General features: G+C 44.8%; 6 protein-coding genes across 6 annotated transcripts; 3 read left to right on the plus strand and 3 right to left on the minus strand.

Annotated features, from left to right (window-relative positions):
• Positions 1–4,005: 4,005 nt before the first annotated feature.
• Positions 4,006–4,980, minus strand: ACRALDRAFT_213463 (uncharacterized protein; the record flags this gene model as incomplete). Its single annotated transcript, XM_071024077.1, has 6 exons — positions 4,006–4,025; positions 4,071–4,434; positions 4,472–4,486; positions 4,587–4,647; positions 4,676–4,714; positions 4,748–4,980. The coding sequence occupies 6 exons, from the start codon at positions 4,978–4,980 to the stop codon at positions 4,006–4,008; spliced, it is 732 nt and encodes a 243-aa protein (XP_070871005.1).
• Positions 4,981–6,368: 1,388 nt separating this feature from the next.
• On the plus strand, positions 6,369–7,991 carry ACRALDRAFT_1083597 (glycoside hydrolase family 61 protein). Its single transcript, XM_071019475.1, has 6 exons — positions 6,369–6,566; positions 6,634–6,807; positions 6,890–7,060; positions 7,159–7,273; positions 7,337–7,477; positions 7,540–7,991. The coding sequence occupies exons 1-6, from the start codon at positions 6,512–6,514 to the stop codon at positions 7,568–7,570; spliced, it is 687 nt and encodes a 228-aa protein (XP_070871006.1). The 5' UTR covers positions 6,369–6,511; the 3' UTR covers positions 7,571–7,991.
• Positions 7,992–8,334: 343 nt separating this feature from the next.
• On the plus strand, positions 8,335–12,075 carry ACRALDRAFT_1045163 (uncharacterized protein). Its single transcript, XM_071015386.1, has 5 exons — positions 8,335–8,896; positions 8,960–10,518; positions 10,581–10,768; positions 10,820–10,958; positions 11,016–12,075. The coding sequence occupies exons 1-5, from the start codon at positions 8,716–8,718 to the stop codon at positions 11,883–11,885; spliced, it is 2,937 nt and encodes a 978-aa protein (XP_070871007.1). The 5' UTR covers positions 8,335–8,715; the 3' UTR covers positions 11,886–12,075.
• Positions 12,076–14,249: 2,174 nt separating this feature from the next.
• Positions 14,250–15,519, minus strand: ACRALDRAFT_213467 (uncharacterized protein; the record flags this gene model as incomplete). The annotated part of the gene is made up of 5 exons (XM_071024078.1): positions 14,250–14,264; positions 14,317–14,886; positions 14,960–15,138; positions 15,163–15,304; positions 15,466–15,519. The coding sequence occupies 5 exons, from the start codon at positions 15,517–15,519 to the stop codon at positions 14,250–14,252; spliced, it is 960 nt and encodes a 319-aa protein (XP_070871008.1).
• A 35-nt stretch (positions 15,520–15,554) lies between these two features.
• Positions 15,555–16,680, plus strand: ACRALDRAFT_2113979 (uncharacterized protein; the record flags this gene model as incomplete). The annotated part of the gene is made up of 2 exons (XM_071023655.1): positions 15,555–16,397; positions 16,456–16,680. The coding sequence occupies 2 exons, from the start codon at positions 15,555–15,557 to the stop codon at positions 16,678–16,680; spliced, it is 1,068 nt and encodes a 355-aa protein (XP_070871009.1).
• Positions 16,681–16,717: 37 nt separating this feature from the next.
• On the minus strand, positions 16,718–17,150 carry ACRALDRAFT_2023078 (uncharacterized protein; the record flags this gene model as incomplete). The annotated part of the gene is made up of 4 exons (XM_071020123.1): positions 16,718–16,790; positions 16,861–16,910; positions 16,976–16,985; positions 17,086–17,150. The coding sequence occupies 4 exons, from the start codon at positions 17,148–17,150 to the stop codon at positions 16,718–16,720; spliced, it is 198 nt and encodes a 65-aa protein (XP_070871010.1).
• Positions 17,151–25,063: the final 7,913 nt, after the last annotated feature.

Here is a 25,063-nt window from a genome sequence, read left to right on the forward strand (position 1 = left end):
AGAATAGGATATCTATAAGGTTAGGTAGGACTAATCTTTTATTCTACTTATACGGAAAGAATAATAAAGGTGACCCTATAAAGGGAAGGAACGACCACCCCGATATTATAATAAAGGTAATCGTAGGCTAGCCTCGCTAAAAGGACTTAGGATATAATTAGAATAATAAAGCGATCCGCGAAGGACCACGTTATAACTAGAATAGGACTATTATAAAGGATGGATTATTATAAAGAACGATATTCCGGAAAAGGTAATTAGGAGACGCGATAGATAGGCTAGGATCACGGAGGGACTATTAGTTAATCGGAGGATAAAGGAGAATAAAGGAGGATAACGGGATAGTATTAGGCTTCCGGGACGGAAGCCACGGAGAGGGGGCGCCCTATTAGGTGCCGGATTACCGGTTCCCCCGGTACCGAGTAGCCACGAGTCACGATATAGGTCTAGGCTAGCGGACAAGTCACGGAAGACGTCGGAGCGTCCGGTTAGGAGCCTGACTAGTAGGTAGTTATATCGCGGACCGACTTAGGGCACGAGTCGGGTTATTATACGAGTCACGGGACGGCAGTTATTACGGCTAATAGGATCCCGAGCTAGTCCGGACCTGGATAGCGTATATAAAAGAGATAGATAGCCGCCCTTAGAATAAGGAGGCTAGCGATTAATCTAACTCTTTAGCACCCCCCTACTTAACTTACGTGCGATTATATCCTGACCACTAAATACTCTTATCTTGATTATCTCTTTACTCTTCGCGATCACCTACTTGACACTTTACACCTACAAAGAAGCGTTAAAAAGAGGCGTTATTAAATTCTTTTTAGCCGTCTATATCTACTTCTTTAATAAAGAAGTGATATTTATTATTATTATTTTCCACCTAAGCTTTCCACTCTTATATAGCTGTAACTACCGTCGTTTCAGATCCATCTAAGAGCAGTTATGCCTATAGAAACCGGGTGGAACGGTCTAGTATAAACAAAATCCAACGCCTTTTATTATAAGAAAGAGGTTCGATCGGTCCGTAAAGGTCTATATAAATCGTTTCTAAATAGGAAAAGTCTTTATATATATTAACTGTATTTTTATTCCTAAGTGTAATAGACTTACTCTTCGTATAGGCGTTATAACTCTGTATTTTAGTTAACTCTTTATTAGTTATATTATATTCTTTTTAAAGAGTATTAGTATAAAAACTTTTCAAGGTAACAGGGTTAATATAACCTATCCTGTTATGCTATAGCCTTGTGTTTTTGGTTATAGAAGTACTCCTTCGACGGTTATTACGGTCTCTTTGTTTATACAGCTCTTCTTAAGGTTAAAGAGGTTGAGGTTTCTTTGTTATATTATTTCTTTGTTAAGGTTTAACTAATCCCTTTCTTGTATTTCTTTGTTTATTTAGTTTCTTTAACACCTGTTCTTTAAACCTCTGAAACCTCTTTATTCTAGTTAAGTCTTAAGACTATTCTTTAGGTAAAATACCTCTTTATAACAGTTTCTTTATGTTTTTTCTGGTATTTATTATATTTATTTTCTAAGGCTTAACCCCCCCGTACGATAGTGCCCGTGCTGCAGCCTAGTATAGCCCGTTATAAAGCAGAGCCGTTATATAAAGAAAGAAGGGCTCTTTATTATTAAATAATAAGAGCTTTTTATTTCTAGTAAGACCGCGAGCTTCATTATTAAGACGAGAGAGACTGATAATATTCGTGACTATTTCCAGTATATAAAGGCACTCTTTTAAGAGCAGAAGCTTTCCAGTATCCCTGAATTTTATCCTATAGTCTCCTTCACTTTATATCTTTATTTCCTTTGCCTAACCTCAACGAACAGTTCTCTCTTTAGTATTATAAGTAGACAAGCGTCTTTTATTAGTTATTATATACGCCGTAGCCTCGCTGTTAACACAAAAATTCAGATTAAGCTTGATACTGTTTTCTGCTTGTATTTTATGAATCTTTTCTACTAACTAATTAATATTAAGGTTAGTATTATTATTATTATTAGTTGTAGAACTGTGTTATGACTTTCTGGGAGAGATTGCTTTAAGACTCTTTTATTTAGCTATTTCCAAGCAGCAGAACGATATTTTTTATGATTTATTTAAGTCAGAATTAACCAAGTTATTTAAGGATTTATTTATATTATTTTTATTTATTTTCCTTTATTCCTTTTTCTTTGTTGCGTTGTTAATAAAGGACAGAAACAAAGAATACTAAGCCAAAGGTCTGATTCTGATTAGCCTAGCTTCGAAAAGGGGGTTCAAAATAGGGTCTAAACGGTAAAGCTATTTATAGATCTCGCGGCACGAAGAAAAGCGATGCTCGTATAAAGCGAATAATAGGATTTCCATAGGCGGACTTTTTTCTAAAAGCTTATATACTATATTACTATATCCTGTTATTATAGGCAGCGCGGTAGGTTAAGTGGCTTAATTATTATAGCTGTTATTCGTGGAGCTATAATAACTATAAAAGCAGCTGCGTTTAATCCACGTATTCGTTATCCTTTTTCTTCTTTTTTAAAAAGTCCTTTATATAATAAAGGAATAGTGTATCCGATTATGACAAAGAGTCTTATTCCGATCGTATGGTTCTTCCCGGTCAGGAAGAGCTTAGCATCTTAGCACGACTCTTAGTAACCGTATTAGGAAGAACAAAGAGCTTTAAACCGTGGTATCGGTATAAACGGTTCGAATCGATTGGCTGTCTTCGGGAGATAAAGGGATTTTGTACGGTCAGAGATAAGGATCTGCGACCGGGGGAGGACAAAGAGACGGCCTGAATAAGCAAAAACGGCCTAAAAAGGCAGGAGTCTTTTTGGTATTTCGAGTAGAATAATAGGATAGAAAAGAGTAGATTTCCTTCTTTGCTAACCCGGGCTTATAACCTTTTAATAACTTAGGCTATAAGTAGTAGGCTGTATGCGCGGAAGAGAGGAATATTAAGTAAATAGCTGTTGAATTCGTAGATCCATAGGATTACTGCTTATTACGCAAACGCGTAGTTATGTGTAAAGAGCTGACTTCTAGGATTTCTTCCTGGATCCGGGGCTGGCAAAAGACCCTGAAAGATTGGGTGGCGACTGTTACGTAAACAGCCTACGCGACGGTTATCACGCCATGTTATTAGCTTAAGTAATAACCAAGATACCGTATTTACGACACCTAGTGTATTTATATTATATATATCATAAGCCAAGTATATATACACGTATAATACGTATAGTATTATGGTATAGGTTAAGCTGGTTATAAGTAGACGTCTAGTTATATAGCTATAACCATATACTGTTTATTTTGACTTAGATATTATACTTATAATTATTATGATTATTATATATTATAAGTATAATATTAATAATTTAGTTAGGGGGGTATATTATATAGGCTAGCTAAATATAGGCTCGGAATAGGTTATTCCGGGCCCGAAAGTGGATTAGACCTGCTATAGGAAGAAGGGCAGGATTTTAACACTATACTTAGAGATTTCTATAGAGTTAATTAAATTAATAGATCGATCGCTTACTTTAGGTAATTAAGTTATATGCTATTTATAATAAAACTACCCTTTTAAGGGGTTAACCCGTAATAGATATAATCGCTAATAGGTTAATAAAGGTGCTATCTAGAGAAAAGCATATAAGCTTTAGGAAGTAGGTAGGAGTAATAGATATATAAGGATATCTTTATATAAATAAGCTAAAGAAGATCTTACTAGCGTATTTAGAAAAGCAGGAAGAGAAGTTTAATAGAAGCTATATGGATGTGATAGAAGGGGATATGCCGATAGAAGGAGCCTGTGAATAACCTTAACTAAATAACTGCCGAATAGTCGTTTAGTCAGGGTGTGTGTTGTATAGGCTGGCCTAAAGCAGGATCGGAACGGGTTATTCCGGGCCCGAAAATAAGAGTAGACCTGCCGCAGAAATAAGGGCAGGATTTTAGCATAACGATCAGAGATTTCCACAGAGTCAATTAAATTAACAGATCGATCGCTTATTTTACGCAATCAAGTTGTACGCTGTTTGTAACACAAGCTTCTTAATATATTCCCCCTGCCTGTGACCTCGACCAATGCTGACTGGGCACCCATGAATAAAAGTCAAGACATCTTCCCGTGCCGAAACAAGCTGACCCCGCCGAGAGAGCAAGCGGAGCACCCCGCTCTCCTTTAGTAACACCTGACTCCTCCCCCTCGGCGACTGCATATGCAACAGCCTGCAGTTTTTCAGGGGGTATTTCTCCCGGCATGGCAGCGGGTATTGCCGTGCGTTCCATGGCAGGTGTTCTCCTGCCTGTTCTCCGTGCTGCTTGTTCTCCGTGGTTGGGTCTTGGTCCGGATCCTGAAGCACGGCGAAAACGACAAGGCAGTTCCAGAAAGGGCAAACAGAACAGACGACGGTGGCGAGAAGGCCAAGACCAGGTCGGAGCTCAAGGAGTCAAGGGGACAGAGGCCCCAGCCACCACAATTGAGTGGCAGAACTAGGCCCGTCGGAGAGAGCTATGTCGAGGCAGAATACATGGGAGCAGATAACAGTTTCGTCTTTCTCGGTGCGCCTTATACGCTGGAAGGCTGTCATACGCCGATGACGCGGTGGACTCCGACTTTGAACTCGACGAGGGGATGAGGAGGCAACTCTTTCCTACCGTCTAGATGTCCTCGGCGGCCACTTGGTATTGGACGCGTGCTGTGTCAGTGGCTCCAGTTCCCTCAATTGCCAAGATATCAATCCATATTCGCACGGAGTGGTCGGAATACCGGGAAGAGAGGCAAGGGCCGCGAGGCAGCACTGGACTTGGTCAGGAACTGTGAGCCAAGCTGAGGGGTTCATGGGTGATGGGCGAAAGTCGGTTGATTCCTGTCCTGGTATAGGACCAGCCATGGGCAGCGTCTGGACACGGCGCAGGCTGCAGTCACAGGCTTTGTTGGCCAAGGTAAATCGACCAGATATGTGATAGAGAGTCTCGTCAGTCATAGGGTGTACACCGTATTTCTTTGCGACCAAGCCGAAGATATATTCCTATAAGCGCTTCCTAGTCGGTATGTGTCCTCCCTGCCTCCCATGGCACGTACACCTCGGCCCAAGACAGCGCTAAGGTCCCGGCCCCGTCTTCTGCGAGGCCATCGTCATCATCGTGGTGAATGTGAGCCCAATAAAGAGACCAGAATCTCGTTGGGATTACGACATGATGCTTCGCGCCGGAACTTACCAGAACCATCACTGGCTGAGAAATTCGCCTAGCAGGCAGTGGAGCCTTGTCATCCCACAAGTTCCACAACGGCCTGCAGCTTAGAGCTCAAGTGCCGAATCCATAATCTTGATCCGCGCAAGGGTCAAGTCGGCACTATGTTATCTACGTTGTATGTTTCCAGGACTACATGGAGTACCGGTATCCCGCATAGGCCCTGTCCGGTATCCCGCATGCGCCTATCCCTTTTAGGAAGGTTCACCGAGCCCGATTAAGTCACCCCGAAGTCCGGTACATACATTATAGGATAGATCATAGCGTATAAGTAATTTTTAGTACCTAGTCACTGATATTAGCTGATAAGGTACATACAAGATACATTGTTGTTATTTTATGATGTACCCTAGGGGTAAAGTATCCATAAAGTATCTTCTCACTAAACTTGGCCGGGACAGTACCTTAAAGATACATAGTCTATTCTCCACAAATATAGCGGGGCACTTAAGGTATCTTACAGGTACCTTACCACGTAATTTAGCTAGAAAGGTACTTTAAAGGTACATAGAAATCAATTAGCGCATGCGGGATACCGGACAGGCCCTATGCGGGATACCGGTACTCGACTACATGTGTCCTTCTTAGTTGTCTCCGTCGACTTGATCACAAGTCCCTAGAACCTTTAACAGAATCCCGTCCCACGGAGTGAGTGCTGATATTCTCAGGGGAAGCGGCATATTCCTGTCACCTTTTGCATCGTGAGTTGCTGCGCAGTCCGGACTTGGAAGAATCACGGAGTTACCCCAGGAATTGCCTGTTTTCGACTGCCGCCGAGCCCCAGAGCGGGCTACCAGTGGGATGTGTTTCATCATCCCCCACGATTGTGTGCCATCAATTCGGCAATGCGGAGGACTCATCCCGGTGGCTCCGGTCCGTATCGGGACATGCCTAAATTGTCACAATGCTACCTCAGATCACGAGACGTCCTCACCATTGGCTCCCAAGCTGAGACAGCTCTTTCTAGAATGGGGGTCAGGAGAAATAGGCAAGTGATGAATGGTTGTTGCCTTTTATCCCGTGGAGTGCAGAATTAACCGACCCATGGAGGCGTATTATCCGGTTCAAACCCCAGCATTTACCTGCCCTTGGGTCCTCAAGGACGTCTTCCCCCATATTTCGGAGAGCTTATAAGTCAAGTCGACTTCCGTAAGGGAAAGGATCAACTACCCAAGAGCTTCTTGTCTTCTCAATCAAGTGTTTGATCAGCGTTGTTTTCCTCTCAAACTCCAGATTATCACCTACTGATCTACATTGATCGCCATGAAGTTCTCCGCCATCCTGCCCCTGGCGCTTGCCCAGGCCGCCGCCGCTCACTGTTCGTCCATTCGCATCCCTCAACTCAAACACAACCGAAGGCCTGCAAACTAACATAACGGCAATAGACATCTTCCCCTCCATCAACAACTCCGGCAACTGGCAATATGTCCGCCAGACTGTCAACCACCAGCACACCGGCCCGATCGAGGATGTCTACAGCCCGCTCATGACCTGCTACGAGCTGAACCCCGGCCGTGGCCCCTCCGGTGTCATGAACGTCCAGGCCGGCAGCACCGTCAGTGAGTTACACCCTCTTCGCACGGCGTCCGCCGTCCTGTTACTCGGAAAAGCCGCAGAGACACTAATAACGAAATCCTACAGCCTTCTCCTCCAGCCCTCCCATCTTCCACCCCGGCCCCGCCATCGCCTACCTCGCCAAGGTTCCCGCCGGCCAGAGCGCTTCGACCTGGGACGGAAAGGGTGCCGTCTGGTTCAAGATCTGGCAAGACAATGCCATCATCAGCAATAACGGCATCAGCTGGCCCAACATGGGTTCGTCCACCCCCACCCCTATTTCTTTCTTTTAGTCTGCACTCTCCGATTGGTGATCATGGGATTCAGTACTAATCATCTTTTTTCTTCTCCCTTAGGCGCCGCTGCCGTCAATGTTCCTCTCCCCAGGTGCCTGGAGAACGGCCAGTATCTCCTGCGCTTCGAGCACATTGGTCTCCACTCCGCTTCCAGCATTGGCGGCGCCCAGCTCTAGTAATTCTCTCCTCCCCCTGCACTGCTTCCCAGTTGAGGGTGAGATGCTGACAGTTTCACCAGCCTGAGCTGCGCCCAGATCAACGTCCAGGGCGGCTCCGGCGGATACCGCCCTGCTGGCATGCTCAGCTTCCCCGGCTCCTACAGCCCCAACGACCCCGGCCTGCACATGAACATGTACTGGCCCGTTCCCACCTCTTACACGTAAGTAGACGCCTGGTCCCAGTGCCACTTCTAGACTCCGAATGACGCTAATTCCTTTCTAGTGCTCCTGGCGGTCCCGTTGGGTCCTGCTAAGTCGGTGCCCAGTACGACATCAACTGTAGATAGTGCTGCCGCCACTTCTGCTTTTGAGTCACTGGAGACCGGTCGTCTGATATACTTCGATGGCCGTCCGAGGTTGTCGTCGGCAATGGATTCATGTTTGCTAGCAGTGCAACAAACGTGGATTTCCAGGTCCCTCCTTTTCCATGAACATTTTTTTCCGTGCGCGAAGGCTGAAGCCTCGCTGCTGCAAAGGAGCATTATCGAGCGTCAATGTGCTTACTTTCATGTATATACGCGACACGCCAAGCAGAAATACGAATTCTTATGACTGATGTTCTGGTCTTCTCGAACAAAATAAAATGTTCTTTCCTTGTGACTAGGCTCAAGCACACGATACATTATACCACGGTAATTACTTACCCCAGTTATAAGAGGTATAAAGAGGATTTGGTATAAACCTCTGGGCTTCCTACTAGTAGCAAGTATAGAACCTGTCAGGCATTTATGTATGCCCAAGGTCTCCGTTAAGGCCGTCGGTACTTTACGTTATCGCGTGGATCCACCAAGACCCACTAATTACGGCCAGAATAGTAGGACTTACGCTCGTTCTAGCTAAGCCCTTACGTCTCTAGAAGAGGATCTGTTCTGGGAAAACTCTGCTCCCGACCCTGCAGGTGACCCGTATCTAATTTCGGCACGGAATAACCCGTTCCGTTCTTGTATTACACGTGCAGTGTACATGTATTCATCATAAAAGTTCATAGCAAGACGATACAGAGAAACTCCACTTTCTCCAAATACCCCGCACAGTCTCCTGTGAGCATCACCACGTCGGCCGTCAATCAAACCCTCCACCACGTCAGCAAACGAACACCCTGCTATTGTAGCCTGCTGAACAGTCAGGCCACTCTAGACACGGGGCGTATTAGTTACGCGGAGTCGGAACGAGGGCCGTTCCGAAGCGCGTTAGTCCTTTTCAGACGGACCCCTATTCCCGTCAGGTCGCGCGCGCCGTGTCGCCTCTATCCCTTACAGGGTTTTGCCTAACAGATGCGAGTCGGAGTATAGGACAGTTAGGCCTTGTTTGACACCCTGAGATAGCGGGATCCTGTGCTTGAGGCGCCACTTCACCTCTCGCGCGCTCGATAGGGCCACAACACACACACACCGTCAACATGGCCGCAGGCACCACCCGCGTCAAGTTCCTGGCAATAGCCATGGTCTTTCACCTGACGTACATCTATTCCATTTTCGATATTTACTTCGTCAGCCCCATTGTCACGGGAATGCCGCTTGTCTCCATAGAGCGTCCCCCGGAAACGAGAGCTCCCGCCGACCGTCTTGTTCTCTTCGTCGGTATGACCGCCACGTGGCTAAATCGCAATTTTTGGGGAGCTTGCTGATCTGAAACTCGAATAGGCGACGGGCTGCGCGCTGACAAGGCCTTCCAAGCCTTCCCAGAGCCCTACCCCAAGACTGAAGACGACCTGACGCCACGCCATCTGGCGCCTTTCTTGCGCTCGCGGGTGCTCGACCATGGTACCTTTGGTGTGTCTTGGACGAGGGTGCCTACCGAGTCGAGACCTGGGCACGTCGCGCTCATCGCCGGTCTGTACGAGGACGTGTCAGCCGTTGCCACGGGCTGGAAGATGAATCCCGTTAATTTCGACAGCGTCTTCAACCGCAGCAGGCACACGTGGAGCTGGGGCAGCCCTGACATCCTCCCCATGTTCGAGCATGGCGCGACACCTGGGCGCATCGACGCGTACTGTTACGATGCCGACTTTGAAGACTTTACGCAGGATTCTACCCAACTCGATCTATGGGTCTTCGACCATGTGAAGGATCTGTTTGCTGCAGCGGCTACAAACAAAACTCTGAACGAAGCCTTGAGACAGGACAAGGTGGTTTTCTTCCTGCACCTACTGGGGATCGATACTGCCGGGCATTTCCATCGCCCTTATTCAAAGGAGTACCTCAACAACATCAAGCTGGTTGACCAGGGCGTCAAAGAGATCACTGAATTAATCAACGAGTTCTATGCGGACGATAGGACAGCTTTCGTCTTTACGGCTGATCATGGTATGAGCGACTGGGGAAGTCATGGAGACGGCCACCCTGATAATACAAGGACCCCCCTTATCGCCTGGGGATCCGGGGTCGCAAAGCCTGTGGTCTATCCGGCAGGTTCCGTTGCCCCTGGTCACGATGAGTACTCATCCGACTGGAATCTCGATAACGTCAGGAGGCACGACGTGGCACAGGCGGACGTGGCAGCCTTAATGGCCTACTTGATAGGAGTGGAATTCCCGGTCAATTCTGTTGGAGAACTGCCTCTTCCCTACCTCGACGCGAAGCCCAAGGAAAAGGCAGAGGCTCTACTCGCTAACGCACAGGCAATCCTCGAGATGTACGGCGTTAAAGAGCGCATCAAGAAGACAAACCAGCTGCGTTACGTCCCGTACAAGCCTCTGAGCTCAGAGCACCGTACCCCCGAAGAGAGAATCCAGGCGATCCGGACCCTAATCGACGGAGGAAGCTTTGAAGAAGCTATCGAGGAGACGGCTACCCTGATCAAGACCGCCCTCGAGGGCTTGAGGTACCTCCAGACCTACGACTGGCTGTTCCTGCGGGCGCTCATCACGATTGGATATATTGGTTGGACAGCATTTGCACTGACTACAGTGGTTGATCTTCATGTTCTTCAGGGTACCACCCAGCCACAGCGGTCAACCGGCGGCACGATAGTCTTCTCCTCCATCCTGGCTGCTTTGTATGCCTTGTTTATGGCATCCCGCTCGCCATTGACGTACTACGCATACGCCTTCTTCCCTGTTTTTTTCTGGGAAGAAGTATATGCGCGAAGGGAAAGCTTGGTCAGAGCTCGGAAAGCTGTTTTCGGACACATTACATCCGGAAACGATCTGCTATCTCTGGCTCTAGGGGCTGTGGTATACCTCGGAATTGTCGAATCTTTGGTAAAGTGACCGACCTATCTGCGAGTATTGGTACCGTTGTTAACCCCCAGTGATCTCTGTAGGCGGTTGGGTACACACACCGTGAAGTCCTCACGGTACTCTTCTGGATTGCCGCGTTCTACCCGTTGGCCCATGGCCTTTCTTTCCTTCAAAAGCATCCCGTCCTGACAACGACCTGGCTTGTCTCGTGTGCGATCATGGGCATCTTCACACTTCTGCCGGCAAATAAGGTTGAGAACATCACATTGATGTAAGTAGCCCCCAAGAAGAGGAGCGAGAGCCAGTTGCTAACACGCAGCAGCGTATGTGGTGGACTGTCTATGGTAGCCGTTGGAGCCGGATATCTGCTTTTGGAACGTACAATAGTCGCCAACTTCCCAGGAGTCAGTTCCAAGCCGTCGTTCGAGAATCACATATCCCGGACCCTGATCGGCGTTCAGGTGAGTGCTAAACTCCACTCCAACTAAGAACGTTTTTTTTTTCTGACCTTGAATCAGACGGGTCTCGTCATGCTTTCAATTATCATTACGCGCTCCAGCGCGCTTTCTCTGCAGGCGAAGGAAGGTTTGCCTCGTACGGAACAAGTGGCCGGGTGGCTGGTATTAATCGCCTCCCTGCTCGTGCCACTCGCACATCAACTGCAGCCCAGCAGCCACTACATCCACCGATTAATGGTCATATTTTTGACCTTCGCGCCGACGTTCGTGATCCTCACCACCTCGTATGAGGCTCTTTTCTACGTCGTTTATGCCACAACCCTTTTCTCGTGGATACAATTGGAGAGTCGCATCCAGGCATTCACAGGCTCTCCTCCCACCGACCCTCCAACGAAGGAGGCCCGAAAGACCCACTCTCCTCCAAGCGCAGCCAGCAACGGGCTGCGATTCCGCCCTCTGAGACTATCTGACGCCCGAGTGGCGCTGTTCTTCTTCGTTCTCTTCCAGTCGGCCTTCTTTAGCACGGGAAACATCGCGTCCATCTCAAGCTTCAGTTTGGAGAGCGTTTGTCGGCTCCTCCCGGTGTTCGACCCTTTCGCGCAAGGGGGGATGCTCATCTTCAAGATCATGATCCCTTTCGTCTTTGTATCCGCGAGCCTCGGCATCCTCAACAAGCTCTTGGGCGTGGCACCGTCGGCATTGTTCATGTTTGCCGTGGGGATAAGCGATATCCTCACGCTTCACTTCTTCTGGGTCGTGAGGGACGAGGGGTCGTGGCTCGAGATCGGGTCTTCGATTTGCCACTTTGTCGTGGCTAGCTTGGTGTGTGTATTCGTTGTCTTGATGGAAGGCGTGAGTGCCATGTTGATCTCCGGCGTGGAGGTTGGAACGGAACCGTCTGAGAAACCGTCCGCCCAGGACTCGATCTGAGTTGGCAGTCCAAGCATGTTCGGGGGCGCTTGATCAAGGGTCGCATTATTCCGACTGTACTATCTGGTTATTCTGATTGTAATATCTGGTTACTCTGATTGTAATATCTGGTTATTCCGACTGTACTATCTGGTTATTTCGATTGTAGTTCCAACATAGACCCGTTTTTTCCTCTTTCGCATCGCGATACATAAAAAAGAAAAAAAAAAAAAAAAAGGAGCACAGAGTCTGATCGTCGCTCTAACGCCTTTTAAAATGTTGAATTAATTTGATGAAACTAATATATCTGATTAATTGAAATGCATTAAAGCTACTACTGCTGCTACTACTGTTGTTGTTTTGTTGTAAATGGCAGATAAGCTTGTCAGTTCGATTGAAGTTATTACTAGTAGCAGCACCCTCTTCGTCTTCCTTTCCCACGCCCTCCTCCCCTTCTACGTTTATATCGCTAATCGGTTAGATTAAAGATATTAATATAATCGATTAGTATAATCAGATTAATAATATCGATTTCTTAAGTAGATAATAGAATTAACGATAACTAGTACTTAATAGGTTGATAATAAATCTAATTGGTCGTGAATATAGGTCTATAGAACTGCAGTCGGAATAACATTACTAAACCAAGTGGTATAGTCGGAATAACTTAGACCCTTGATTAATGGGGATATTATGACAAATCAAAGCACTTAGATAGTTGCAGCCAGTAAGGTCTACTATAGCAAACAATCAAGTTATGAGATTAGGAGCAGCCTAGCAGAAGTTACGTAAGGGGACTAGTTAATTATAAGGAACTGTTATAAACTGTTGGCCACTTAATCCCAGGTGGGCTTAAGTGGAGGTACTTATACACAGGGACTTTCCTATATAAATACAATCCGTTTAAGGTACCTTTCCTTATATAGCTTTAATCTATCCTAATAAACGTTTCCCTGCGTCTTTACCGACGTTTTCCTGCTTCCGGTTCCGGCTACCCTAAGCCGGCCGCTATAATAATCCGGATTCGATATCCTATAAAAGCTTATACTCCCCTTCGAATCGTAGTGTAGGTACGAAGCAGCGATTTACTAAGCTTTTATAGGAGGAACGGCGCTCCCCTTTAAATTATAGCGTAAGTACGAAACGCGATTTAATAGGCTTTCTAAAGAGGAACGGTTAACGATATCAGTTAGTGGAGGAGGGACTTAGGTGGTTAGAGGGGGCTAAAAAGGCTTGGTTTTCGAGAGGTCTAGTAACTCTTCCCTTTAATGGTTTTTAGCAGATCCATAAACTATATCCTTTTCGTGATTTTCGATGGAGGCGGCCGTAATAGCTAAGCGTAAAGAAGAAGAAGAAGAAGACCAGAGTAACCGAAACGGACTCCACGTAGGCAGTCTCTAAAATAGGCGCTCGTTAGCAGCTCTATAGGTAGGCGCTCGTTAGCAGCTCTATAGGTAGCGACGCTCGTTAGCGGTCTCGTATATAAAAGAAGAGGGCGCACGTTAGCAAGCTCCTTAAAAGGACGGTTCTTAAAATAACAGGTCTATACGGCTCGAAGCAGCTAATAGCGATAGGCGGCGTAGATAGCTCTCGTAGGTCGGCGGCTCGAGGGACTAGTAAAGGGTTCGAGTAAAAAGGATAAAAGAGTCTTCGGGAGACTGGCGACGGCGTGGAAAATCGGGCGCGTCGGTAGGGCTAAAAAGACAGGGCCAAAAAGAGGGCAAAAAAGGGTGGACAAGAGAGTCCATAAGAAGGGAAGGAGTTAAATAGTTATGGCTGCCTAGGAAGGAGGGTAGGCCGTGGGTTGACGAGTTAACGCTTAAGCCGTTAAAGAAGAGGCGAGCTGTTAACGTGGTTAACGCTTAAGCCGTTAAAGAGGCGAGCTGCTGCTGCTAGGCTGAAAAAGATCGTTCTGCTTAACGCCGGCGTCTCGTAGGCGGGCGGGCGGTTAAAATCGGAGCTGAAAAGCTTAAAAAGAGAGGCCTGAATAGGCTTAAAAAGAAGAGCTTTATTAAGCTTAAAAAAGAGGGCAGAATCGTAGAGCTATCCAGAGCTCCAAAAGCAGTAGTTCCAGTTGCTACCATATAAGATTAGGAGCAGCCTAGCAGAAGTTACGTAAGGGGACTAGTTAATTATAAGGAACTGTTATGAACTGTTGGCCACTTAATCCCAGGTGGGCTTGAGTGGAGGTACTTATACACAGGGACTTTCCTATATAAATACGATCCGTTTAAGGTACCTTTCCTCATATAGCTTTAATCCATCCTGATAAACGTTTCCCTGCGTCTTCACCGACGTTTTCCTGCTTCCGGTTCCGGCTGCCCTAAGCCGGCCGCTATAATAATCCGGATCCGATATCCTGTGGAAGCTTACACAAGTATTGCGTCACATGACTTGCTGCTCACGGATTTTCCTGTAACCCGGTATTAAGCAGGATCTTTAGGCTCTTCACCCGCCTAATTTCCGAGTCTTCGCTGCCCAAGAGCCCACTCGCCTCGAACAAGTCTCCCGGTGAAACCGTGCGTCTGCCTGCCTTGGCCACGTACTTCGAAATAGAAACAGTGAAGACAGCACCGCTTATTCTAGGCCCCTGGGGTTTCGTAGAAACCTTTCCCAGCATGGCCTCGAGCCACCCCAAGTCATCATCCCCTTCACCCACCACGACCCCGGGCCTGGCGTGATACGACAGAACATATATCCACTTCCTGTCCCAGGCCAGGACGCGCGAGTGCGTCTCGTACGTCTGGAAGGGGCGGATCTCGCGGCGGAAGCAGACGTCGACGCCGCCCAGGACGAGTCCGGCGTGGGCACGGCGGAGCGGGCGCGCCAGGAGCCGTGAGAGCAGCGCCGCGCAGTTTGTGTCCAGGTCGGCGAGGTATGTGCTGTTGGACTTGTGCAGGTTGACATCGCACTCGAGCATGCTGGCGCGAGACCGTGTTGATAAGGGCTGAAAGAGGGCGTCGTTGGGTGGAGGGGCCGCTGGGAACAGGAACAGGCGGGCCAGTGATGGGGCCAGTCGGGCCTGTGAACCCGAAGAGATGACGTTACTTACTCGCTCGCTATGGCGGGATGATGCTGGACCGGGAAAGACATACCGTGTACGCCAGGGGCATCACCTTGAGGTTGAGACAAATGAAGACAGAGATGATCGAGTGCAAGGGGTCGAAGTTGGTCAGATACGCCGCGAAGAGCGCCAAGGTCAGTGGAAGAATGTCATTATAGTATATGGCCATGTTGACAGTCCCCAGATCCGGCCATGAGGCGAACGTCGAGTCTGGACAGTTCAGAACAATCTAACAAATTTCGCAAATCCAGAGAATCGAGGGCTGATAGTAGACTTGTTGCAGCAGGTACGAAAACTCATATCTGGTGCGCAGGAGTTTACGTCTTTGGTGGGCCGACTGGTATAAACATCCAGACACCCGATTTGAGTGTTCGGTCTATAAAGATCACGAATGCCTTTTAATCGCCGATACTTTTCTGCTGCCGACTTTACGTGGACTTGATGTAGGTATTCCTTAACCCCCCCCCCCCCCCCCCCCCCCCCCCTTGTCAGTCTGGCTGATTCATAAAAGTTTGTCTTTTCACAGATATAAGTCACTGGGATCAATCCGGATATACTTACACTGTGGATGCCTTTGGCGTGAAAGAACATCTCGCTTACCACCATTACAAAAGCTCTCCTCGATCATGGGTACATTCCCTCCGGAACCAGCTGACCTGGACTGGTCGTCAGTGACCCTTGCAAACCTCCCCGAGAACAACGGGCATGTCGAGCTGCACTATTCAGCATCAACGCAGACTTGGGGTGAGCCGCACCTTGTCAAGGACCCGTACATGCGGGTTCACGGCCTGGCGCCGGGTCTTAACTACGGACAGCAATGTTACGAGGGGATGAAGGCGTTCCGGGCCAAAGGGGAGGCAAACACGATCCACATATTCAGACCGCACGCACACGCTGCGCGGATCCGTAATTCTGCGGCCATGGTACTGCTCCCGGAGGTCCCTGAGGGCCTGTTTCTCGAGTGCGTGCGGATGGCCGTGGCGGCTAACGCCGAGTTTGTACCTCCTGTACAAAGCGAATCAGGCTTCTTGTACCTCCGGCCCGTACTCTTCGGCGCGGGTCCGCAGTTGATGCTGCGGCCGCCCGAGCACATTGTGTTCGCCGTCTATGTCGCGCCCATGGCCAGTCCCTACCACGGCACGTCGGCCGTGGACGCTCTTGTCCTTGACGACTTCGACCGTGCCGCACCCCGCGGTGTCGGCGCTGGAAAGCTGGGCGGCAACTATGCTCCTGTTTGGCCTTATTCTACCAAGGCTGCCGAAGCTGGTTTCCCCGTTACCTTGCACTTGGACAGCGCCACGAGGTCTTTGGTGGAGGAGTTCAGCACCAGTGGCTTCGTCGGCATTTTGACCGCCGATGGGAGGCGCGAGGTATGGGTACCTGACACGAACAACGCCGTGCCCAGCGTCACCAGCGATTCCCTACTTGCTGTGGCCAGGGATAATGGGTGGAAGGTGCACCGCGAAAAGGTAAATGAGCCTTTATATATATTTGTATAAGGGATTCAGGCCACTGACAACTCAACAGGTTCCGTTCGCCGGACTTGACCGCTTTTCTCAGATCTTTGCGGTGGGCACTGGTGCGACTGCTGTGCCCTTGAGGTCAGTGAGTCGTCCGGCCACTGGCGAGAAGTACAGCTTCATCCCGGAGGGCCCTGGAGACGACCTTGTAAGAAAGCTTCTTGAAGTCCATCGAGGGGCATACACTATAGATCCAGACTGGTGCTGGGTGGTCAAGGACACTCGCATTTAGCTTTAATACGGGTACAATCAAAATTATTTAACTTTATTTAGGGTGAGGATAATCCGACTGGGGTCCGATATTGACAGCCGGTGACACCCGCCCGCTCGCACCGCCTGTGCCTAGATACTTCCGTGGAAACATAATTATAATTCAATTGATCGTCGCGACGATACGCTTAAAATCGGCCACAGCGACCAGACGATACCGACGATACACTTATTAATCGTAGCGACGATGCGCTTGATTGATCGTAACGGCGAATCCGGCGACTATGCTTAAGTTTAAGGGACTAGACTATATTCACCGACCGGCAGCTTTCAGAACCGATTTCCAATATACGCCCGGAGACTATATATAATGTAATTACTTGACGCTTACAATAGAGCGAAGCCGATTATTAGGATACGCTTATACGGTGGAGCGGCAAGGTATAGATCCAATGCTCGATAACTTGCCGCGATTTTAACAGGCTTCTGCATCCGCTGCTAGGGGCTTTATTTATCTTAGCAAGCTCAGACCACCCTGGGGAGAGGAGTATAGCGTAGTATATACAGGAAATGGATTTATGCAGAATTACCGGTATAGTACGTATATATAGGTCCGTTTTAGTAATCTAGCTAATTAGAGGCTTTTAATCTATTTATCGTATTCTCTCCCGTAAAGAGGTCTAAGTCCCGAATATAAATAAACCTATACCGACAAACGCTGGGTTAATCCTTTTTTACGGCTTCCGATCCTATAACGCTATATCTTTATTAAAGTCGTTAATCTTTAACTATAAGGATCGTAAAAGTCAGGGCTTTTTAATAGTACTGATATTATCGCTATAATAGCTAATAATCTTAGTAGTAAGCTAAGCGAGCTCGCCACTATACTAAGCGGACTAAGCTAAGCTAATAGCTAAGCCGATAGCTAAGCCGCCACTAAAGCAGCTAACACCCTAGTCGCTTACCCTTTTCCGGAAAAGCATAGAAGTACTAATAAGGATAATCCTATCGTCGGATTAACCTAGGAGCTTTAGTATAGGGAACGCGGAAAAGCTTATCATCGTGGATCTAGTACTGCCTAGTCGATTAAGTCTTTCCTTTTATCTTAGGTAAAAAGCTCGTATCGGACTTATCTACTTAAGGAGGCCCTTAGTGACTCTAAAGTTCGTGAGTATCTAAAGGCCTAGGGCCTTACTATTATTACCGATAACGATACTACCCAGGAAAACCACGTCTTTAATTCCGTGTATATTCGTTAAGAGCTTAGGGACTTAAAGGATAAGAGTGGGTTTAATATATTCGATCTAAGTAGTTATCGTAATATAAAAGTAGGCGAGATAATAGTTAATTAAGTTTATAAGACGGAATAGTTATATAGCACGCTTTAGGGCGTTTAGGATACTCTATAGGTACACGTATCTTATCTTATAGCCTTACTTAGCCAGTTAATAACCTAGTAAAGAGCTTTAGTTAATACTATCACTAAGCAGATAGCGGATAATATTAATATTTATAATCGACCTTCTACCTATATTATCACGGCCCTCCTACTCTTTAGATATACTAAGAGAAGCATTATGTTTTTCTGCTAGGTTATTAGTTTATACCTGCTATCTAATAGGACGCCTTGACGCGTAGTTAATAGTATGGCTTATCTTAGTATATCTATATCCTATAGACACTTAAATAATATACTAAATAATATATCGAAGATTATAGTGGTAAGTATTCCGAGTCTCCGCCTATATTATAATAAGCTAACTTATTATACTGGCTAATATTAAACGTGTAGCTTATAATCCGAACGCCGTTATTGTTTACGATAACTTTAACTTCTTAAATCGTGTCCGAGATCTAGCCGGAGGTAAGCAGGATTACTTTATTAACCTAACTAACTCCTTAATTATCTAATACCCTAAGCTTAATAGGCCTATTATATAGCGATAGGTCGACTTAACGAAACCGTTCACGAAGAAGATAGTCCTAGAGTATCTAATTCCTCGTAAGCCCTTACTCGATAAGGTATCCCGTTTTATAATCCGTTATGCTATCTTTAAGGTCCTTCCTATCAAAAAGCCTAAGCTGCCGACTATTAAGAAGGTTAGTTATATAAATAGCCCCTACCTTTAGCTAGGTGCGATTTTTAAGAATAAAGGAACTATTTCTGGCGTGTATGCTTTATATAAAGAGCTTTTTAAAACACGCCTAGGCCTAGATAACGAGAACACTATAAATAAATAACTTATCCTAGTGTATAGGGATTAGAAGATAACCTTCTTTATTCGGAATATTAAGTAGTCTTAGCTCGAGTCTAGGGTTCCGTGGGAGCGGCGTGATTAGATACTTCTTATCCCCACGTTCTTCTATATTAAACTAAATATACTAAAGATACTATTCCGTAATTTTTAGGATACCGGGGATTAACGAGTTTAGTCTAATACCACGATATCCTATAATATTATATAGTTCTAGAGAGGCCGCTATATTAATCGTAAAAATATTAAGTACTACTAGGCCCTTCCCGCCCTCCTCTATAGTTTCACGGTAAGAATTCTAGCCTATCTTATCTATAAGCTCTTTAGTGAATCCTAAAAGGAAGGGATAGCTATTATGCTATCGACTATTAAAGAGGTAGTAAAGGAGATTTCCGCTAGCGAATTAGATAAGTGCCTTATAAGGGTATAGAATAAGCTATTTACTCTTAAAGCCTAGACTAGTAATATAGCACGACTAGATAATAGGACTATTAACGTTAAATTCCGTAGTTATTACCGCCTCCTATAATATATTAAGGTCCTGCTAATTATATATAAGGCTATGTGTTATAGAGACTTTGGTTTTATAAGCGGCTGGTCACGAGTTGTTTATAGAGTGAGGCCGAATAATTAAATTATCTAAAGCTAAGGAGAAAAGAAGGAAAGGGGAAAACTCTATAGGTGCCTACGACCTAAATATAATATCGCGGCGACCCACTAGGAGTATACTATGATTAGTCGGAAGATCCGGTGCTTTACCGGATTATCTCTACGGGGTTAGCCCGTAATATTACCCCCCTCCCCCCTCGGTGAGTCGTTAGTCTTCGGTATAGGTTCGTGGAGCGTTATTATTTAATCGAATAACGCCTCTTTATTAATTAAATAACGACCCTTAGTGGCTTTTTAATCCCGAATAACCTCTTTATTCGTTAAAAAGCGCTTAAAGTAGGCCTTTATAGTTATACGATTAATTAACGTATTATATACGGCTATTATTATTATTTATAGACGGGTCGTAGGATCGTTCCTTTTATATAAGGAACCGATAGGCGTACCTTCCCTGACCGTGTAACTCGTTTATTAATAATACTAACTTTACTATTACCTCTATTATCTTATTTTTTCTTCTTTTCTTTAATAATATCCTTTACTACTAGTAGTACGTTTTTTATCGCCTACCACCCTTTTACACGCCGTTTTATTATTCTAACCCCTTATCTCTCTCTCTAGAAGATATTTAAGTTTTTAGGATTATCTCCGGCCCCTAAAATACGTTTCCTATTCTTCCTAAGAGCTTCGCGCGACGTTTACTAACTTATATATATAATATAAGGGGCTAATAATAATAATAATAATAATACCGGTAAGGAGGCACCTGCTCCCGCCCCGGCTAGTAAGGAGATTACTTCTCCTGCCTTGGCTATAGACCGCCGCGCCTAGCTAGCCCGAGCCGCTAAGGCTAAGGGTAAGCGTTCCGTGGGCAAAGCTTCTATAATAGTTAAAAGCCCCGCGAAGCGCGCTTATAAAATAAAATATCCTCCTAAAAAGACCCGTTTAGTCTTCTACTACTTTTACGTAAAGGCTATTACGAATAGCTAGGATAGGCGGCGCTACCGCGACTAGTCGGGACCCGGAGCGAGGATACCTAATTCTAAGTGCTATAATTACTCGAAGGGCGGTTATAGGTGCGTTCCTCCTCCGCCTAGGATAACTAGTCTATCGGTAGCACTCCTAGAGGCGGTAAAGGTAGTTAATAATAACCCCTTTTATAGCCCTAAGGCGATAAAGGCGCTTATAGCGGCTTATTCGGCCTTTTAGAAGGCGTCCGGGGCTTTAAAAGAGACCTTTAGCACTTTATAGGAGGATAAGCCTATCTTAACGCCTATCGACTCGGGTACCGGTAAGCCTTACTTATTAATATAAGCCACCGCCTCCCCCCCCTATAGGGACTCCTATATTATAGTAGGTGGACCTATACCTATTATAGCGCCTCCTACTATTATTACGCCCGTTCTTAGCGTAACGATTACCTTTACGGGGGTAAAAGGCCTATGCCGGCTTAACCGGTTCTTATAGGTAGTTAAGAATATTATAAGGGTTATTCGTGTTAAGGTAAAGGATGTCGAGTCCTTTAAGGGAAAGAAAAAGGATAGGTAGGCTAAGGTTATAGCGTTTACGTTATCTCCTATTATCGCTAAAAGCGTTAACGGTTATAAGGATACTCGTAACGATATTAATCTTAATACCTAAACCCGATAGCTAGGGGTGGGGCTTATCCGCCCCGACTTAATTAACGTGGACGGCTTTACTATTATCCTAACCTTTACTTAACCCTTACTACCTTTCCTATAACTCTTTTTCTTCTTATACCGTTCGTATAGTCCGTTATTAACTTTAATTAGGCTATACTTCTTTTCGTAATAATTCAGGGCGGTTAATTCTTATAGGGACTCTATCGGTTCCTAAGATATCTAGGTATATCCTTCTTACTTTACTAACGCTTCTCTTCTTACGCCTCTACTTACCCTCCTATTCCTAGCGTATAAGATTTCCTTTACCGTCTATTCGTTTTCTTTAAGGCCGTTACGAATTAGTCCGGGTTAGGGGTCGTATAGAATTTAACTAAGAAGCGGGTCTTCGCTTATATATCGTAAAAGGTCTATATAAAACCTTAGGTATACGTTTAAAGGCATATTTAGTTTTATAATATACGGGTTAATAACCTTAATAACCCTATACTTCTAGTATAGCTAGCTTAACTTATATAACGGTCTTAGGGTAAAGTAGTTCGCGAGTAAGAGCTATATAAGGTCGCTTTTATAAAGGCGTTTAGCGGGGATACGGCGCTTATTCGCTAACTCTTCCTATTATAGCTACGTGGCCGCTATTAAGGCTTAGGCGAACTCTATAGCTTCTTAGAGATAGCGAAGCAGGTTATAAGCTACGAACTCCTAAGCGTCGCTACTTAGTTCCTTATAGATCTAGATCGGGTTAATATAGTATCCGTGTTTAAGGAAAAACAGGCTTATCTTAGTAATAGAGCTCTTTTAGTTATTTAATGCTAGTTAGGTAGCGGGTAGTAACCGGTCCTAATTATCTTATATATAGTAGATAAAGGCTTAGAGGTACGCCTATATTTTTTAGTTTACTTATTCGGTGGCTCTATTAGTCTAGGGGTGATACGTAGTGCTTAATCGTTATTCGATTTTAGCTAATTTATAGAAGTATCGCTAAAAGCGATTTATTTAGTTAGAACCTCTATTACTTATAATTAAGCGAGGTATACTATAGAACCGAAAATAATAGTATAGGAACCGTTTAGTATAAGCTTCTGCTTTTATAGAGTTTATCGCTTTAAGGGTAATAGCCTTTATAAGTCGATTAGTTATAACCTATAAGTATCTATACTTTTTCTTTTTAGCGGGGGGTAAATCTATTATAAAGTCTATTAATAAGTCGCTCCTTATTTATTCGGGAATTAGGAGTGGTTTTAAGAGTCCTTATTAAGCGTTCCGCCACGTATAGCTTTAGTTATAAACGTTATAGTTACGTATAAACCTACGTATATCTTAGTTTATTCCCGGCTAGAAGAAGCATCTCGCTATAAGGGTAATTATATTATCTCGCCCCGGGTAACCTCTAATCGTAGAGTTATATATAGATTAGATTACTCGCGTTTATAATATACTCCTTTCTTAGGCTCCTAATACCTATAAGCGATCTCGGAATATTAGTAGTCCTTATAAGGTAATCCCGTATTCGGTAATCTAGGCTCGGAGACCTAATAAGGGGGAAAACTATTAATCGCCTTTAGATACGGCTTATATAGCTTAGCGATACTAGTTATCTTTTTTTACCGTGACGTCCTATAGCTATTATAATTCGTTATTAGCTTCGAATACTTATAGGTTTTCGCGAAGGAGGCGGATCTTTAGGGGAATTAAGGTCTTAGGGATTAACTATATATATCGCGCCTATTCCTGTTTATCGGAGAAGTCCTTCGGTTCGTCTTATTCTTTTCGCGAGAGAGCGTCGGCGGTATAGTTATCGGCACCTTTACGGTATTCTAGCATAAAGTTAAACTAGGCGAGCTCGCCGGCTTATCGGCTTTACCTTTTATTAAGTATCTTTTTTATTATAAAGTATTCTAGGGCCTTATAGTCGGATAGGATCGTAAAGCGACTATAACTTAGGAGCTCTGCTCTCTAATACGTCACGTAACTTATAATCGCTAATATCTCCTTATCGTGGATAGGGTAGTTATACTCGGCTCCTATAAGTCGCCTTAAGTAATAGGCGACTATATAATAACGTCCTTATTCGTTTTCTTAAACTAATACACCTCCTAATACGAATCCTAAATAGTCGGTTTTTATAAAGGTTTTATTACTTAAGACCTATTATCGTAGGATCGGTTCCTCCTAGAACCTTTTCTTAACCTCTTTAAAGGCCGCTTATTTATTAGGACCCTAGGAGAATACTCGATCCTTCTTTATTAGTCTTATTAGGGCGGATATAATATAGGCGAAGTTCTCTATAAATATACGGTAATAGTTTATAAAGCCTAGGAAGCTTCGGACTCCTTTTACCGAGGTCGGGGCTTCCTACTCTCGGATCGCCTTTAGTTTATCGGGGTTATATAAAACGCCCTAGCCGGCGGTAACTATAAACCCTAAGTACTTTACGGTCTTTACGCTAAACTCGTATTTCGCTAGGTTAAGCGTTAATCCTATATCGCTTAGCGATTATAGTATTAGGTTAACCTTTTTCTTATAATCGTGGAGGGACCCGCTTAAGTAAATCAGGATATCGTTAATATATATAATAATAAAGTCGTTAAGGTAGCGTTATAACGTTTTATTAATATATCGTTAAAAGGATACGGGGGCGCTACTAAGTCTAAAAGGGTATACTAACTATTTAAATAAGCCGAATCGAGTTTAGAACGCTATCTTCGCTTCATGGCTAGCGGCTATTCGGATCTTATAGAATATAGTAACTATATTAAGCTTTATAAACCACTTAGCTTACTATAGGTTTTAGAGTATCTCCGTGATTAGTAGGAGAGGATAACGGTCTCTTTAGGTGATTATATTTAAGGCATAGTAATCGTAATAGAATCGTAACCCTCCTCCTAGCTTCTTTATAAATAGAACTAAAGCTTTAGCGGCGGAGCTACTAGCTTATATAAACCCCTTATTAATAAGGTCGGTAAGGGTTTTCTGTAGGACTAAGAGTTCCTCTCTAGATATATTATAAAGAGGGCCCTAGGGTAATTCTGGCTCCTTACTATCGGGCCCTTATATAAGGTTTATTTCGTGGTTAACCCTAGGTCGATAAGGGGGAAGGCCGTTTACTTATAAGTTAGAGAATAGGTCCGGAAATCGTTATAGTATCTTTTCTAGGATATACTTCCGGGGGTCGATTAAGGACTTACTTTGGAGGGCCTTATCGATATCCTTAATACTAACGGTATAAAGCGTGAGTTCCTTTTTACCGAACTATTATCTCCTTTATAATCGCCGTATAATACCGGCGAATACCGATCCGGTTACTACTTAAGCTCCACGGATAGCTCTGATATTATCGGGTTCTTCCTCGCCTTAGAGTCGGATATCTATCCGGGCTACTCTATAATAAAAGTAACGTCTTTTCGCGTAATAAGTAATATCGTTATATTCTATCTATAGTTTCCCTAGGAATATATTATAATCTAATCCTAGTATTATATAAGCGAATAGTTATTATATATATCTATTAATCTTAAGATTATATATAGCGATACCAGAACTCCTTATAGACCCTATAGTATCAGAGAACCCTAAGAGGGGTCTTTTAGTCCTATCGACTAATAGGAGGCGGAGGGACTTTATAAGACGTTTACTTATAGCTACGTAATAATTATATCTAGTATCTATAAGAGCGGTAACTAACTTTTTATTAATCCGCGCTTATATAAGAGCTAAATAACTACTACGCGACTATAATATAAACTCTTTTTAATCCCTTTATTCCTTTATAATAGGCTCTAATACCCGTTTTTATACTAAAGCTATTCTTTTTCCGAGTCTTTATCGTTATTTATAACTCCCGTATAGATCGTTTTATTATCTAAGGCTACTAAGACCTTCGCTATACGGTTCTCTTTAT

Source organism: Sodiomyces alcalophilus, assembly GCF_042370955.1.
Source record: "Sodiomyces alcalophilus JCM 7366 unplaced genomic scaffold ACRALscaffold_10, whole genome shotgun sequence".
NCBI classification, from domain to species: domain Eukaryota; kingdom Fungi; phylum Ascomycota; class Sordariomycetes; order Glomerellales; family Plectosphaerellaceae; genus Sodiomyces; species Sodiomyces alcalophilus.

Coding starts and splice junctions, on each gene's coding strand:
- ACRALDRAFT_1083597 (XM_071019475.1), top strand. CDS start 6,512: ATGAAGTTCTCCGCCATCCTGCCCCTGGCGCTTGCCCAGGCCGCCGCC. Junction 6,808..6,889: donor CCAGGCCGGCAGCACCGTCA/GTGAGTTACACC, acceptor GAAATCCTACAG/CCTTCTCCTCCAGCCCTCCC. Junction 7,061..7,158: donor CATCAGCTGGCCCAACATGG/GTTCGTCCACCC, acceptor CTTCTCCCTTAG/GCGCCGCTGCCGTCAATGTT.
- ACRALDRAFT_1045163 (XM_071015386.1), top strand. CDS start 8,716: ATGGCCGCAGGCACCACCCGCGTCAAGTTCCTGGCAATAGCCATGGTC. Junction 10,769..10,819: donor GTTGAGAACATCACATTGAT/GTAAGTAGCCCC, acceptor AACACGCAGCAG/CGTATGTGGTGGACTGTCTA. Junction 10,959..11,015: donor GGACCCTGATCGGCGTTCAG/GTGAGTGCTAAA, acceptor ACCTTGAATCAG/ACGGGTCTCGTCATGCTTTC.